General features: G+C 39.7%; 1 protein-coding gene across 5 annotated transcripts in view; it reads left to right on the top strand.

Moving 5' to 3' along the window:
* SATB1 (SATB homeobox 1) overlaps window positions 1-17791 on the top strand; it is a 209807-nt gene extending 192016 nt beyond the window's left edge. For 3 of the 5 annotated variants that reach the window (XM_030202698.1, XM_030202690.1, XM_030202662.1), the window contains 2 exons: window positions 3824-4027; window positions 15996-17791. In XM_030202698.1, coding sequence (XP_030058558.1) covers window positions 3824-4027; window positions 15996-16484 — 693 coding nt within the window. In that variant the 3' untranslated portion in view covers window positions 16485-17791. The remainder of the gene's footprint in view (window positions 1-3823; window positions 4028-15995) is intronic. The other 2 variants (XM_030202682.1, XM_030202671.1) reach the window with 2 other exon arrangements.
* Window positions 17792-18233: the final 442 nt, after the last annotated feature.

The following is an 18233-nucleotide window of genomic DNA, read 5'->3' as shown; positions in this document are numbered from 1 at the left end:
CGGTGCCTAAATCTAGGTGCCGATTATAGAATACACTTAACCACTGCCAATTTTGTTATAGGTGCCATATATATAATCTCCTATGTGTAGGATTTGTAAGGATATCTTTAATATCGAAAGTCACTGTAACTGACTAATATTGAAATATGCAAAATCCTTTTGCAGTTTGGACAGTTGTCCTCCCTATTTGTTCAAAACACCTTCTTCTAAATTTTTGAATACCTTAACAGATTGGGTACATTTTTACTTAGAGAGGGGAATATTCCCTTCTCCTAGGGCAGGGGTAGGCAACTCCGGTCCTCAAGAGCCGCAGGCAGGTCAGGTTTTCAGGAAATCCACAGTGAATATGCAGGAGATAGATTTGCAAGCACTGCCTCCATGGTATGCAAATCTATCTCCTGCATATTCATTGTGGATATCCTGAAAACCTGACCTGCCTGCTGCTTTCGAGGATCGGAGTTGCCTACCCCTGTCCTAGGGAGAACATTGTCCTCATGCCAATCCTAAAGAACCCTAAAGCTTGTCTTTCTGAGGTCAGTAATTATTGACCAGTGGCATTTATTCCTCAGTTAAAATAATGGAAGGGTATGTTACTGAATGACTAGTTAACTATCTTGAACATCATGAACTTCTTTGTTACTTAGTCTGTTTTTAGAGTGAATAATAGCACCGAGACAGTGATTAGTAACCTGGTAGCGTAGAAAGCGTTCTGAGTAAGGGACAATGCGCTATTGTTCTACAGTTCGATCTTTCCAGTGCGTTTGATCTTAATATATGCTATCAGTGTGGAATTCAAGACAAGGCGTTATCTTGGTTGCAGGGTTTTCTAATGAATTGATGCTATATGGTTACAAAAGAAGGCATGCTGTCTGATGAATGGAGGGCATTAACTGGTATCCCTGAAGGATCACCACTTTCTCTGGTGCTTTTTAACTTGTTGATAAGATCGCTGGGTATGCTGCTAGATAAATATCCATTTATTTGGTTGATATAAAGCATGCTCTCATTTTTGGACATAAACTCCCGCATTCAATTGTATATGTCATTAATATATTCTTGGATTTCAAATTAAAGAGAAAACTAAGGGCCCTGTTTACTAAGGCGTGTTAAAAATGCTAACACGCCTATAATGCGGCTTAATAAACAGGGCCCCATGTTCCTCTGGATAGGATCTAGTCAAGATACAAGATTCGTACCCGGTTTCTGGTTTTTCTATTGATGGAAATATGTTTTCATTAGATCTTCGGTCAAAAATTGGGGGAGTTGAATTGAACAACCTTTTAACACTGCAACAACATGTACTGATGATTTTGCAGAAAATTTGTATTGTTCTAAGAAATCATAGAGCCATTAAAAAAAACTTTTAGTTGAAGCGTAATCAATCACTTGTATTAGCCAGATTTGATTACTGTAATCTGGCTTTAATTGGATGTTCAAAAAAATTGATTGATCAACTACAGGTGATGCAAAGCATAGCAGTTAGGTTGATATGATTCAGTAAAAGAATATTATCTAAAATGATATTGGTTACCAATTAAGGAACGTCTCCAATTTAAAGTGAGCATAATGGTATTTAAAATCTTAGCTGGTGTTGTGCCTTTATATAAAGTGATTTAGTAACTTTGCTTCATAAATATAATATACGTAATCCATTCTTTTTGCGCATTCCTATTGCTACCACTCTACAATCAGTTAAACATTTTTCTGTATCACTCCGTTATCAAATGTTGGCCGTTCGATGTTGCCAACATTATGTATTGTTTAGGAAGAATTTGAAAACTGGAGTGTATGTGTTTAAGTTTTTTTGTGTTTATTATTGTTATTCCCAGATAAATTAGATCTGGCTTCTTTGGTATTTCTAACCCGCCTAGAACTGAAAAGGTATTTTCCGAGCTATGAGACATGTTATAACATAACATTACAATCAGTGGCGTATGTACAGTAGCAACCAGGATGTAAAGAGAGGAAAATGTCATTGTTCTTTTTACAAACGTTCACTTAAACAGTTTGTTAGATGTCTGTGTAAACGAAATAAATACTTCAAATACATTTCTATGCTGCTTAAGAACATTTTTAAAAATCCCACACACATTCCCCAAAATTAGTAATCTTGCACACGCAAGTGATAGTTCATCACACGATTCTTCTTCACTCTAAAAACATTGCAAAGCTTATTTTGCATGAGAAAGTATGCACCACTTATCTGGTGCAAGAAAAAATGGAACACTGACCTTTCTTATACTGGCTGCAAATAAAGAAGTTGATCCAGGAACCAACCAGAAGAGGGGGGGCTGTGTTAATTTTGATTTTTTTATGGTGCAACATTTTTATTGATGAAAGATCAAACATCATATCAGTAAGTATCCAACATAGCACATTCCAAATCAAGCTCTTCCAAAGTTGCAAAGGGCAACTTATCATCAACATTTTACATATTCCTCTTACCTTAATCTTCCCTAAACCCCCCTCTTACCCCCCTCCCCCTCACCCCTCCCTGCTTATAGTGACTAAAGCATCACAACCACGACACGTATAGCCTAGGAGCACTTTAAGCATCCTGTGATCCCTTAACCTAAGGATATGTGCAACCTAGCCACCGCTGCCTTGCAGTGTCCAGACATCTGACGGCGACATTAAGACTCTTGTATCCCCTATCCCGCCCACCCTTAAATTTGATTTTTATTGGAATGCAATCTTTCAAAGTACAGGAGGTGGATAATCATACTAAACTTGTATCCCCAGGTGCTTACCTATAGGCGTATCCATACCTTTATGGTCCTCAACAAACAGTGGCATAATGGGGGGGGGGGGGGTGTCTCTGGTGGAGCATATATTGCACCCTGATGGGAATATGTTTACTTTGGAAGAGATACAACGCCAGATGAAACGACACCCTGGAGATTTTCTGGCAATTGCTAGTTGCAACATTATATTAAATCCCTGAATAAAGGCAGTTTGTTGTTGCATTGTGGTGCTCTACTTAAAATAATTTTTTGAGCAACTAAAGAGAAAAGTGGTATCTGTCACTGAGTTACATATTGATTTATACCAAATATTGTTATGCAAAGAATTCCTTTTGTAATTTTTCACAATCCTCTTGCAAGAAAAGATATTAAGCAGCACCATTTGGTGCAAGGAAATATGTGTCCATTAGTCTTTTTTTAGCTCGCAAAAAACAACAAAGTTCTCAACAACAGGTGTTTATTTGTGTAATGAAACCAACTCCCAAATGGCACATAACATATGTGCTAGAAAACATGTAACGTACCCGGTGAAACTTTTGCTGGAATGGAATCGATATAAAATATTGTATGTTTTTCTAGTGCATAGGTTATGCACTGTTTTCAGAGCCAGTTACTATACAAAATAAAGTTGTCTCTGAAACAACACTGTTGCATATTTTGTGATGAAGTGTTGCGGTGATAAATTGTCTATACACCTACATTACTTGGCACAGAAATGTTGGTTTAAGAAAAAAATCTGGAAAGACAACTTTATGAAATTTTGTGACAATCAATTGTGTTCACTTGTATTTGACTGAATAACATCTTACTTTATGGTACTCCAGTCTTAGGCGCTTGGCACCTTAAAGTTTAAAAATGTGTTAATTGCCCCTTTTTGAAGATGCTGCAGTATGAATTATTGACTGATTACAGCTGTGTTATCAGCAAAATTATCCATTGTCTTAGAGGTTTCTAATGAGTTTTGGTGGAATTGCTGCATTTCGATATTTTATGATGGAAATATGTGATAATATTTACAGTTAGAAATGATGGGGGGAATATTAAGCAAATCCTGTCTCTTTTTTTAATGTTGATATCAGGGTTGGCTGTGTGAGCTGCTACGCTGGAAAGAAGATCCTTCGCCAGAAAATAGGACTTTATGGGAGAATCTCTCGATGATCCGAAGGTTTCTTGGTCTTCCTCAGCCAGAGCGGGATGCCATCTACGAACAGGAAAGCAATGGAATCCATCACCATGGGGACAGGCCTTCCCACATTATCCATGTTCCAGCAGAGCAGATTCAGGTTAGTTTACCTTGGTCAATCCAGTATAGACAAGAAAGGTAATGTGTTACTTTCATCCCACCAAACTTCATAATCTTAATAGAATGCAGTATTTAAAAAAAAAACAGCTGGGGGCTAGTTTTGCACATACCATGACAGTAAGGAACCTCCTAAGCCCAAGTATATGGAGTATGATCTCAGTCTCTTAAATTTACTGCTAATGTTCACTGTAGTACTTCCATTGTGCCAAAGAGAGTGTCCTTCTGGACTTCATAAGATATAACATGTATAGGCAACGTATCCAGATGTGCTTGAAAATTCCCTTTAATCAAGCCTGTGGCACCCAAAACAATGGAAAACATTTCTGTATCTTTCTGCCACATTTTCCTAGTCTCTGTGGTTTTTTTAAGGATCTTCTCTCTCTCCAAAAGATTCATACAGTAATCACTTGAAGCTGCTATCTCCTTATGATCGATACCGTTCTGGTGTTTTTCTCTTTTACCACTATGTCTGGTTTCCCTACATTCAGCTTTTTATCAGTCAAAATCGGAATGTCCCAGGTGATCATAACCTCTTCATTTTCCAGAATTCTTAGGACCATGATCCCAGTACTTTTCCAATATGTGTCAGACTTGTGAGTTCTTGTACCAAGTAGAGTGCTGCTGAGCCCGGTACTCGGACCAGGTTCTGTTTGGCAGCTGGACAACCCCAGGGTTCACCTACGCTGACCGCCGTTCCCCAGAGGTTGAGCCCCTAGGTGCGGGCGGCCTGCAGGACTTACGGGACGGAGCTGGAAACGGGGTGATGAATGTATCGGCCAGGCAGACAGCAGGTCAGGAGAGTAATCCAGATACAAGCGGCAGTCAGTAGGCAGGCGGCAGGCAAGAGAGTAATCCAGGTACAGGCAAGTCAGTAGGCAGGCGGCAAGCAGAAGGGTAATCTAGGTACAGGCAAGTCAGCAATGAGGGACCAGTAGATAAGAAGCAGACTACAGAGTTAGAAACACCTACCAAAGTAGAAGCTGAAGCATGGAGTCCAGGGAGAGCTCAGCTGATAAAGTGCTGGCGTCTGACATCAGCATGGAGAAGGGGCACAGCCATAGGACAAGAGCAGGGGAAGGAGAAACCGGAAGACCAATAGGAGAGAAGCAAGAGAAGCCAGGCAGAGGAAGAGCAGACCCAAATGGGTGGAAGCAAAGCAATCAAAGAGCCTGGAAGCCAGGCAGAGAGAGAGAGAGCAGAAACAGATGCATGGAAGCAAAGCAATTAAGGAGCCTGCAACCACCGCTCTCTGAACAAACCCATAGAGGACTACACACACATGACTCAGGCAGTGCCAGTCAAGTGTGCGTATTGACGGGACCCCGCACAGCCTAAGGAAACCGCTTGGGTTGAGGTAGGAGACATGACAGTATGGCAGTATTTTGATGTTTACGAAGTTTCCAGTGGATGAAATGTGCCATCTTCTTGTGCCTTTTATGTGTAGAAATTTTCTGCCAACAGAATTTAACAGCCACCTAGGAAATGAGTAACTGTTTTCTGCTCTTCTTACAGATTCTACATGTATCTGTTAAGCCAGTTCTTTCTATGCTGCTTGTGCACCATCTTTGTCTATAATCCACTGCCTAGGCAAATAGCTCATCCTTAGGTTCCTGAAGTAACACTTTTTATTTCCCACTGGATTTATTCATTTACCCCTTGTGTTTCCTTTTTTGCAGGTTGATTGAATAGTTATCGGCATGTTGCTTATTTCCATTTAAAGAATAGTTGCTACTTGCCACTTATGAGCTTAGTAGTTACAATGCCTTGTAAAAGTCTTCAGGTCCTTGTACATTTTTCACATTCTGCTGCCTAAAAAAAAAGCAAACTACAGTTCAAATGCATTAAAGTAGGAGTTTGTTTCACAGATCTACTGAACATATGCTGCACTTTGAACATGAAAGAATAATTATGGAAATATTCAGGATGTTCTTCAAGAAACTAAAACATTGTGGTTGTGTAAGCGTTCACACTCCTTGATTCAGTACTTGGGGTAATCTCCCTTTATGCAGCAGTAATGGCGATGAGTCATCTAGGATGAATGTTTAACAACTTTGCACCATGGGAAGTTTTTGGCCACCATCTTGGGCAGAATAGCTCAAGCTCTTTCTAATTGGCCGAGTGTCATCTTTGGACCACAGTCTTCAAGTCTTACCACAGATTTTCTATTGGATTCTGGTCTGAGCTTTTTTTTTTTTAATGTGTTGCCATACTGGGACAGACCAAAGGTCCATCAAGCCCAGCATCCTGTTTCCAATAGTGACCAATCCAAGTTAAAAGTACCTGGCAAGATCCCAAAACAGTACAATATATTTTATGCTGCTTATCCTAGAAATAAGCAGTGGATTTTCCCCAAGTCCACCTTAATAATGGCTTATGGGCTTTTCTTTTAGGAAGCTACCCAAACGTTTTTAAACCCCGCTAAGCTAACTGCTTTTACCACATTCTCTGACAACAAATTCCAGAGTTTCATTACACATTGAGTGAAGAAATATTTTCTCCGATTTGTTTTAAATTTACTACTTTGTAGCTTCATTGCATGCCTCCTAGTCCTAGTATTTTTGGAAAGAGTAAACAAGCAATTCACGTCTACCCATTCCATTCCCCTCATTATTTTATAGACCTCTGTCATAGCTACCCTCAGCCATCTTTTCTCTAAGCTGGAGCCCTAGCTGTTTTAGTCTTTTCTCATAGGGAAGTTGTCCCATCCACTTTATCATTTCCGTTGCCCTTCTCTGTACCTTTTCTAATTCCATTATTTCTTTGTTGAGATGCGGTGACCAGAATTGCACACAGCAATCGAGGTGCAGTTGCACCATGGAGGGATACAGAGGCATTATAACATCCTGTTTAGTTTTCCATTCCTTTCCTCTTAATACCTAACATTCTATTTACTTTCTTAGCTGCTGCCGCCCACCTAGCAAAGGGTTTCAACATATCATCAACAATGACACCTAGATCCCGTTCCTGGTTGTTGACGCCTAATGTGGGACCTTGCATCATGTAACTATAGTTTGGGTTCCTTTTTCCCACATGCATCACTTTGCACTTGCTCACATTAAAGGTCATCTGCCATTTGGATTCCCAGTCGTAGGTCCTCTTGTAATTTTTCACAACTTTCAACAACTTTGAATAACTTCGTGCTGTCTGCAAATTTAATTACCTCGCTAGTTACTCCCATCTCTAGATCATTTATAAATGTGTAAAAAAGCAGCGATCCCATCACAGACTCCTGCAGAACCCCACTATGTACCCTTCTCCATTGAGAATACTGACCATTTAACTCTACGCTCTGTTTTCTATCTTTTAACCAGTTTTTAATCCACAATAGAACACTACCTCCTATCCCATGACTCTCCAGTTTTCTCTGGAGTCTTTCATGAGGTACTTTGTCAAATTCCTTTTGAAAATCCAGATACACAGTATCGACTGGCTCATCTTTATCCATGTTTGTTTACCCCTTCAAAGAAATGTAGTAGATTGATGAGGCAAGATTTCCCTTCACTAAATCCATGTTGGCTTTGTCTCTTTAATCCATGCTTATGAATATGCTCTGGACCACATTCATGTTCTCCTTGCTGAGCTACTTCATTGTTAATTTTGCATTGTACTCAGGATCATTGTCTTGCTGAAAAATGAATCTTCTCCCCAATCTCAGGCCTGTGGCAGACTGAAACCATTTTTGTTCTTTGCACAACCCCTCTTTCCATCAGGCTTCACAAGCTTCTCTTTCCCCACTGCTGCAAAACATCCTCAAAAACATAATGCAGCTACCCTCGTACTTCACTACATGAATTGTGTTAGCAGTGTCATATGTTGTTTGTTTCACACTACATATATTAGTTAGCATTGAAATCAAAAAGTTCTACTTCAATCTCATCAGACCAAAAGGCTTTTCCTACATTCATAAGAGGGGCATAATTGAACAAAAACGTCTATCTCCATGGGCGTTTATCTCCGAGAACGGGTCTGTGAAGGGGCGGACCGAACCGTATTTTCGAAAAAAATAAACGTCCATGTTTTATTCGACAATTTGTGAGCTGGGCGTTTTTGTTTTTCAGTGATAATGGAAAATGAAAGCGCCCAGCTCAAAAACGAATAAATCCAAGGCATTTGTTCGTGGGAGGGGCCAGGATTCGTAGTGCACTGGTCCCCCTCACATGCCAGGACACCAACCGGGCACCCTAGGGGGCACTTTTACAAAAACAAAAAAAACAGGTAAAAGAGCTCCCAGGTGCATAGCACCCTTCCCTTGTGTGTTGAGCCCCCCAAATCCCCCTCAAAACCCACTGCCCACAAGTCTACACCATTACTATAGCCCTAAGGGGTGAAGGGGGGGCACCTACATGTGGGTACAGTGGGTTTGGGGGGCGGTTTGGAGGGCTCCCATTTACCAGCACAAGTGTAACAGGTGGGGGGGGGATGGGCCTGGGTCCACCTGCCTGAAGTCCACTGCACCCCCTAATAACTGCTCCAGTGACCTGCATACTGCTGCCAGGGAGATAGATGGGTATGACATTTGAGGGTGAAAATAAAAAGTTGTGAAACGGCATATTTTGTGGTGGGAGGGGGTTTGTGACCACTGGGGGAGTCAGGGGAGGTCATCCCCGATTCCCTCCAGTGGTCATCTGGTCATTTAGGGCACTTTTGGGGGCCTTATTTGTGAAAAAACAGGGTCCAGGAAAAGTGCCCTAAATTCTAGCTACAAACGCATATTTTTCTTCCATTATCGGCGAAAGGCACCCATCTCTGATCGGCCGATAACCACGTCCCAGGTCCGCCTTCACCACGCCTTCGACACGCCCCCATCAACTTTGTCCGCATCCGCGACGGAGTGCAGTTGAAAACGTCCAAATTCGGCTTTCCATTATACCGCTTTATTCGGTTTTGTGAGATAAACGTCTGTCTCACGATTTGGGTCGCAATATAGGCGTTTTTCTTTTTCATTTATAAGCTGGATAGTGTCCTTTAAGTATGTCTTTGTAAATACTATGGGTCACATCATATGGCTTTTCTTCAGTAGTGGCTTCCGTCTTGACAACCTCCCATATGGGTCATATTTGAGGAATAAATTATTAAACTATTAGTGTTTTCCCCCATCTCGACCAGAGACTTCTGTCATTCTTTTAATATAACTGGAGGAAGGTCACTGTGAGACCTTTGCATTTTCTTAATCCGTAGTTATGGATTATGGAGGGATGGCCTGATCAAGATGGTGTCTTGTGCCGAATTACTCTGTCTTTTACAATTCTTCCTAATGTAACCTATAAGCGCACTGCAACCAACTGTACTCCCACATACTCCGCTGTTCCATCCCCAAATGATACCCTGTATTTACTTTGTTTTCGATAACTTTTCACAATGTAACTCAGAATTGTACTGCAACCAATTGCACTTCCATCATTCACAATGTATTGTAAGCCACACTGAGCCCGCAAATAGGTGGGAAAATGTGGGATACAAATGCAAATAAATAAATAAACTCTTCCTTCTTTACAATGATGGATCTGACAGTTCTCCAAGAGATATTCAAACACATTGAAATTTTCTTATAGCCTTCATCCACTTTGTACCGTTGAATAAATTTATCCCAGTCTTGTCAATATCTGTTTTCAGAATGGGTAGATTTTTGTTTCCCATTTCACTTTGTATAACAGAAACAGCTTGAGTCTTGATCCAGAGATATTTGAATCAGCTCAACTGCCATGATCGGTTTTGAGATGTATTTAATTTTGGCTTGCTATGACAAAGTTGTGAAGACTCGTATAATCAAGAATTTTTGATTTCTTACTCTTAATGTATATAATTACATAACATAACATTAAAATTTATATTCCGATAACACTGCATAGTTCTTAGCCGATCACAATAAAAGAGCTAGAACATCTCTAGGAATAGCAAATAATAAACATATATTTTCATCTAAAAGCATTTTACAGAGCAAAAAAAGTTTTAACCTCTTCGAAAGATTACGTAGCCCGAAGTGAATTGTAAATCTCTGGGGAGCTCTTGCCAAATTTTTGTGGCTTGGTATACAAAAGAAATGTGAAATAGGACACTTGATCTTTTACATTTAGGAATTGCAAAAGCAAAAATTCCATTACTACAAAATGGAAATCATTATACTTATGTACTGGTGAGCTTGCCATATAGAAGTTTAAGAAGTGCACAGATAAATTTAAATGAGATTCTCCCCTCTATTGGTAACCAGTGCAATTTCAAATAAAAAAGTGTAATTTGACTAGCCTTAGGTAGAGAAAAAATCAGCCTACCTGAAGTATTTAGAATTGTTTGCAGTTTTATCATTAAATTTTTTGAACAATGCAAATAACTTAATTTATAATAATTAACCTGTGAAAATAATAACACTTGAACGAATAAGTGAAATTGGTCCTGCTCAAAAAATTTATGAACATACCGCAGCTTGTGCATTAGTAAAAAGGTTTTCCTAATAAGTTGATTAACTTGGGGTTCTAATGATAGCATCTTATGAAACAAGATTCCTAAAATTTTAATTGTATGAGACAATTGGTAGTCTATCAGGCTTATTTTTGAAAGAGATCGCCAGCAATCTTCCGACACAAATCGGGAGATCGCCGGCGATCTCCTGAAACTGGCCAAATCGGTATAATCGAAAGCCGATTTTGGCTGGCTTCAACTGCTTTCCATCGCGGAGCCGACGAAATGTCAAGGGGGCGTGTCGGTAGGGTAGTGAGGGCGGGACAGGGGCGTGCTCACGAGATGGCCGGCTTCGCCCAATAATGGAAAAAAGAAAGCCTGCCTTGACGAGCATTTCGCCGATTTTACTAGTTCCCTTTTTTTTTCACGACCAAGCTTCAAAAAGGAGCCCCAACTGACCACCAGAGGGAATTGGAGAAGCCCTCCCCTTATTCCCCCAGTGGTCACCAATCCCCTCCCACCCAAAAAATAAAAAATCCAAGTGCTCGTCAGAGACATCCTAAATCAAAACTATTTTTGCTCAGCTTTTTCAGTAGTACCAGTGGGATTTGAACCAGCCACCTCTGGATTACAAGACCAGTGCTCTAACCACTTGGCCACAGCTCCACTTACTTGGATGTCCCTCCCTTTTGATTATGCCCCTTCAGGTCTCTCTCAGCCAATCACAGACAGGGGTCTCTCAGCCAATCACAGCGCATTTAGCTGTCTTTGAGTGGCTAAGAGAGACCCCTGTCTGTGATTGACTGAGAGAGACCTGAAGGAGCATAATCAAAAGGGAGGGACATCCAAATAAGTGGAGCTGTGGCCATGTGGTTAGAGCACCGGTCTTGTAATCCCGAGGTGGCTGGTTCAAATCCCACTGGTACTACTGAAAATGATGGATTTTTTTTCCACTTTTTTTGAAGCCAGCCATCTGTAAACCCGGCGATCTCAACATTTGACCTAAATGTTGAGATTTAGCCGGCCCCAACCGTATTATCGAAAGAAAAGATGGCCAGCCATCTTTTTTGATAATACGGTTGGCACCGCCCCTTTGCTTAGCTGGCCCCGAAGATGGCCGGCCATATAGATGGCCGGCGCCGTTCGATTATGCCTCTCTATATTATTCACTCTAACTATATTCAAACTCAAATGAGCAGATTGTTCATTTACTAACAGAAATTTAGTTTTACCCTTGTTAAGTTTCAACAAATGCCTAGACATCCAAGATTCAATGAGTGCCCGACATTCCTGAATCTGACGAATAGATGTTACCAAAGAATCCCTTATATGAAGAACTGCTATAATATCGTCAGCATATATAGAAGAACAGAATCCACACTTTCCAATTCATAGCCCAAAGTATACATAAGCACATTAAATAATATTGGGGAAAGGAGGGAATCCTGTGGCACCCCACATGAATTTTTCAACCCTGCAGAAAAGACCCCATTCTTTTTGACTCTATATGTTCTATTGAGGAACTGATGAAACTAATTTAGGACCTTCCCAGTAATACCTAGATTGTCGAGAATACCAAGCAGTTTGCAGGAAAGATCAAACTGCAAAATTAGTGCACTGTGTCCCTTGTTCATTACTAACCTAGCAACGAGCTTATCACAGTTTCAGTACTCAAATTAGGACGGAAACTGGACTGGGAGAAGTGTAATATATCATGTGTTTCCAAAAAGTTTACGAGTTGATTAGAAGTTGATTAGATTATTGTGTGTACCATTGTTTCTCCGAGGACAAGCAGGAACCAAATCTCTTCTCTCCCTCCACTTGGGATTTTATAGATTTCTATGATTCTCCCATGTGGGTAACGCAATCCTTGTTGCCCAATATGGAGTTTATGACGAGCTTTTACAGATCCCAGTGGCACTCCACTGTTCACCCTCCTTCATTGAGAGAAATGACCATTTAACCCTACCCTCTGTTTTCTGTCCAATAACCAATTCCTGATCCACAACAGAACCTTGCTTCCTATCCCATGACTTTTTAATTTTCTCAGGAGTCCTGCACTAACTGCGCATTAGTGCATGGCAAGTATGTGTTCAGTGCCAGACACTTTCTATGCCCGCTCTCTGCCCCCTTTCAAAAAATGGCCATAGTGCACATTAAATCCCATGTTAACTGTAAATATGCCACTTTGGCTGTTCATCACGTGCACTAAGTCACATGTTAATAGCCTAATGCACTTTAGTTAAAAGGCCCCTCGTTTATAGAAGTGCTGGGAATTCCCATACTTGATTTCCTTAAATTTTAAAACAAACAAACAAGAAACTTTTGTAAGTACAGTATTCCCACTCTTGTAAAGCTTTACTGACCTTGGTGGTGTGACTGTCAGGTTTGTAGTTCAGGTCTGCTCATTGCTCACCTCTCTCTCTAGCAAATCTTCCCTCCCCAGTTTGCCTTATGCAGAAGGCTCCTTTATTCCTTTTCATTGTGTTTGCCCATTTGTAAAACTAAACACAGACATGTGTATGCTCCTGATCTGGAAACGTTCATAAAATCCACAGCGCTTCTGTACGTCACTACATGCATGTTTCTGTTGTGTCACTTATTTTATAAGATATTTCCTGCCTTTCTGTGGCCCAATTTAAGCATCCTTTTTTGTGTCGAGTCTGCTTTTAAAACATTATTCCCTAAGTGGATAATTTTAAAAGACACTGCCATGGGTAAATAGTGTTTTGCACACAGAAATAATTATTTAAAATTGCCCTGACCATATGCTTGTAAACATATCAGCATACAAGCTGTCTGCATGCAGTGGAGGGGGGAGGGGGGTGCTTGGCCCCAGCTCCCTCTTGAATTGCAGCAACCCTTTAAATGGCTGGTGGGGATGCCAAAGCCCTACCAACCAAAGGAATACAGTGTCGGAGCCGCTCCCCTCCTTCTTGCACTGCTTCTTTAATGCAGAAGTCAGCAGCTGGGACTTCTTGCACATGCTCAAACGTGGCAGCTGAAATTTAAAAAAAAAGGGGGTGCAAAAAGATTAACATTCACAGCATGCAAGGGAATTCAGAGAGGAGGAATATCTGGGTAAGCTGAAAGCAACCAAGAAAATAGCATGGCAAAGGTGCAAATGAAAGAAAAGGCAACCAACGAGGTAACGTGACTTTTTCAGAGACATCTTTGGAAGGAGGAAATGAAGAACTGGGATTGTAGGTTGAGAGAAGACAAAATGTTTAGAGGGTGATTAGGAAAAAGCAGTAATGCTAAGCACATACCTCTGTATGGTATTTACTAAAGGGAGGGCTGGGGAAGGATGGCTACCGCATGTATCTTATTTAGATGTTTATATTCTGATTGTAAAATGGCACACATGCACAGTTTGGGGTGTTACCCATTTCCAGCTACCAGTGATTTGGAAACAAACATATAGATTTTCAACGTACTCACTCCTCCCACATCAATGTTTTTCTGGTGCATGTATACACTTGCAAGTTTCCATTATACAATCACTGCTACTTATGCTATCTGATGGCAAGGGTGCATATGGTACAGTGCAAAAGATCGTGTCATTTATGGAAGCAGGTATTTGGAACTGTAAAAACAGTTTAGAGAGCTCTGGACCCATATTTTTACTTATTTATAATGACACTTGTAGCTCGCATTCTCCGAAACAGAGTTCAGGTTCAATGTGGCTTTCAATCCAGACAATTTAGTACATACATATTATTAGTTATAAATCTTCTGGAAAAATGTTGAGTAAATCTTAAATATATACGGCCATATGAAACTTAAAAAAAATTAGTTTATGAAGTATTTTACAAGGTTGTATTGTGTAACAAACATCAAATTATAAACAGTAACACAGGATAAAGTTTGAAACAGTATTTTGCATTAAAGCGGTTATTCCTGTCTTCCATTATCTTATTGGAGGAACTTTTTGAAAAGAAAAGTTTTTAATAATTTCTGAAAGCAACTGTAATCATGTACAGATGTAACAGCCCTTGGAAGAAGATTCCACCAATTAGTACATTGATAGGAGAAGTCAGCAGAGAGGACTGTTTTGTAAACAATCTTTTTGCAATTAGGATGATTTGAGAATTAGGAATTCTCTAGATCCAGTAATGGAATTACATGTAGGGAGGTCAATCAGAGGGAGCATATAGTCAGGGGCCATATCATAAATAATGTGGGATGCAAAGACACATAATTTGAAGACAACCCTGGCTTTGATCGGAAGCCAATGTAATGAGTACAGGAGTGGTAATGCATTTTTAAATCGTAAGACATTACATACAAGTCTCGTGGCAGTGTTTTGACAGCAAACAGTTCAATGTTCTTCTCTCCCATCTAAAATAAACTATAAATTCTTAGAAATAAATTCCATATAGTAATCTGTTCTTTTATCATTTAAAAAGAAGGTGTAAAATACACGGGGGGGGGGGGGGGGGGGGGGGAAGGCAAGCTTTCATTTGGGGATTAAAGAAACGGGCAGATGGAGAGAGTCGGTTGATCAAGGACAGAGAAGTCCAGTCAGCCTCCTGGAAGCTGAAATATAAAGGAACTGGCGCGGGGGTGATGAAGTTGGTGAGTCATAGGTAGGCAGCAGAGTGGACAGTTCTCTGAGAGAGCTGACAAATTCCACACAATCCCCCAACAGGAATAGTAAAGACTACTGAGGTTTCCTATGAAAAAAATCAGTTTTCAAACATATTTGAGAGAAGCATGCATACAAAATTAAAAAGTGGATAAACTTGCCATCAAAGTAACTAATCTGAATCACATCCAATTTAAAAGTAAACCTTTCCTATAAAATAATAAGAACATCTTTAAGTGTTGGATCCTACTAAAGAACATCACTGGGTGAGTGTATTTAAATTGATACTGTATGATAACAAATTCAGGGGCCGTTTTACTAAGGTGCGCTGAAAAATGGCCTGCGCTGATATAGACACGTGTATTGGACGCTCACAGGTCCATTTTTCAGCACGCCTGCAAAAAAGACCTTATTTTGTTTTTGCCGAAAATGGACATGCGGCAAAATAAAAATCAGTGCGTGTCTGTTTTGAGCCTGAGACCTTACCGCCACCCATTGACTTAGCGGTCATGTTCAGCACGTTAACTGGGCGGTAATTGTCAGTGCGTGTACACAGCTGATTACCGCCCGGTTAGTGCCACGCGGTAGAAAATATATATTATTTTCTGCCGTTCGTTTTGGACGCGCGTAAAAATTAAAATTACCACCCGGGGCACGCTGTAGCCGGGCGGTAGCTCTAATTTGACATGTGTTGTACGCACGTAGTCGTCTACGCGTCTTAGTAAAAGGACACCTTATTAGATTAATAGGGTTTTTTTCTGGGCTACTGGGGAAACCCAATTTCCAGCAGTTGAATGAGATGGCAAATTTATCTGTGGAAAAATGATTTTCCAGTGTGACCTTCTTAGCTTGTATATGAGAGAAATACTTCTCTGCTTGAGTTTATGTTCAGTTTTCAGGATGCAATAATTTTGAAGACTTTTGATTTTAAACCTTTTAAATTAAATGCATATTTACATTTCAGCAACAGCAGCAGCAGCAGCAGCAACAACAGCAGCAGCAGCAGCAACAGCAGCCGGCGGGTCCCAGACTACCCCCCAGGCAACCCGCAGCAACATCACCCGCTGAATCAGAAGATGAGAACCGACAGAAGCCCCGGCCAAGAACAAAGATCTCGGTTGAAGCTCTGGGCATCCTGCAGAGCTTTATACAAGATGTAGGCCTGTATCCAGATGAAGAAGCTATCCAGACTCTGTCAGCTCAGCTTGACCTTCCTAAGTACACCATTATCAAATTTTTCCAGAACCAGCGGTACTATCTGAAACACCATGGGAAACTGAAGGATAATTCGGGTTTGGAGGTGGATGTTGCAGACTACAAGGAGGAGGAACTCCTTAAGGATTTGGACGAAAGCGTCCAAGACAAAAGTACAGATACTCTTTTTTCTGTTAAATTAGAAGAAGAATTAACCGGAGACGGGAACACAGAGACTATTGCTGACCTAAAAGACTAATCGTAAAAAGTATTATTTATGATCAGCTATTCCACTGATGTTATTAATGAAATAAAATTCCATCTCGTGCACTGTCAGTAACCTTAAAACTATTCATTGTTTGACCAATGAATCTTCAGAAACTTGCACAAAAAAAGGTGAAAAAAAGGAGAAATGCAGACTGCACTATGTTTTACTCTGTTTATAAAACTTTTGTCCAGCTACAGATGAAGCGTTCGGGGGTTGTTTGATGTCACTTTGTGTTCACTGGATTAAACACAGTGTACCTTGTACCTGCTAAGCATGATTTTAGAACCGATGATTTTGATTCTGGAGCCTTCAAACAAGCATTACAACTTCTGTGTTTTTTTTGTTTTGTTTTGTTTTTTAATATATGTGTATATATATAAATGTATATATTATTTTGCTGTAACTCTCCACTGTTGATCTTTGGAAAACTCACACATTTATTAAAAAAAAAAGAGAGAGTTTTACTCTTAATCTATTGTATGTTACAGAAGAATTATAGACTGTGGAATGCAGTTTAAAAAGAGAACACGCCAACAAATGCCTTGTATTATATGGCACTGCCGTAACACATTACTTTTTTCCTTTTGGAAGTAAAAGGTCACTGTACATTTTTTTTTTATCATTGTCAATTTTTTTTTTGTTTTATTTTGGTTTTTTTTTCTAATGAAAATGTGAACCATGAATTAGATTCAGCTTATTTATTTGTAGGTTTGCAGCATCATGTTGTAATTAATTAACTTTTTTTTTCACTTGCAGGGGGAGGTAGGGGAGAGTGGGAGAGGAGCGTTTCCATTTAAATGTAATATTGCTTCTCTTGTTCTCATACAGACTTTTTCTTTCTATTTATAAATGTGTTTTTTGATGGGCAGTAAAACAAGTGTCTTAAAAGTTTTACATAGAGAAAGTGTGCTTTACAGAGTTGCCTATAAAAAGTGCTCATTGTTATCCAAGCAATTCATACTATAAGCTTCACTCTTACTGTTGTATGCAATTTTTACTATCATGCAAATAAGCTTAGGTAAATAAAACTAATAGATCACCTTAGAAACTTATGCAATTAATGTGAAAAGAATCGATGTTTGCAAATGTGTCTTCCTTTTGGTTTACAATGAATTTGAAAAGCTACATCTGTATAAATTTTCTGTATAAAGGTGTATTTCTTTTTTATGAGTTTATGGATATGAAAACAGCAGTAATTTTGTTACAGCTGGCTGTTTTTATAAGTGTATCACGATTTTCTTTATGCAGAACTGTTCTGAGGTGTGGTTATTGACTGTAACTAAATGATTAAAATTGTTTGTATGGTATGATCTGGCAAGGTCTGGGTGTGCTTGTGTGTGGACTGTTGTGCCTTCCAGTGACTGAAATTTTAGCTTCATGTGTGCAGCTTGCTTTTGCGAAGCTGCTTTGAAGATGATTTCTCAGTACGGTCTCCGCAGTGGCAATAAATATTGTAATTTGTTTCATTTAAATAACTAATATTGGGGGTAAGAAAAACTTTCAGTGTGGAAATCATAACCTCTCGTGTTCAGCAAAAATAAATAAATAAATTAATACATAAATAAATGATATCTGCTCACAGAGATAGCAGAATATTATTAAGTCAAAAGGCTATCGGGCAAAAACATATGCACTGTTCCCGGCAGTAATGCACTTATAATGGGAACATCTAGTGTTTCTTCCCCTAGTTGAATTGTGTTAACACTTATAGTAATGTACCAATGAAAAAGGTCATTATTA

Source organism: Microcaecilia unicolor, chromosome 1 (assembly GCF_901765095.1).
Source record: "Microcaecilia unicolor chromosome 1, aMicUni1.1, whole genome shotgun sequence".
Lineage (NCBI taxonomy): Eukaryota > Metazoa > Chordata > Amphibia > Gymnophiona > Siphonopidae > Microcaecilia > Microcaecilia unicolor.
The sequence above is the reverse complement of the archived record's forward strand: the minus strand, read 5'-3'. Positions and strand labels throughout refer to the sequence as shown.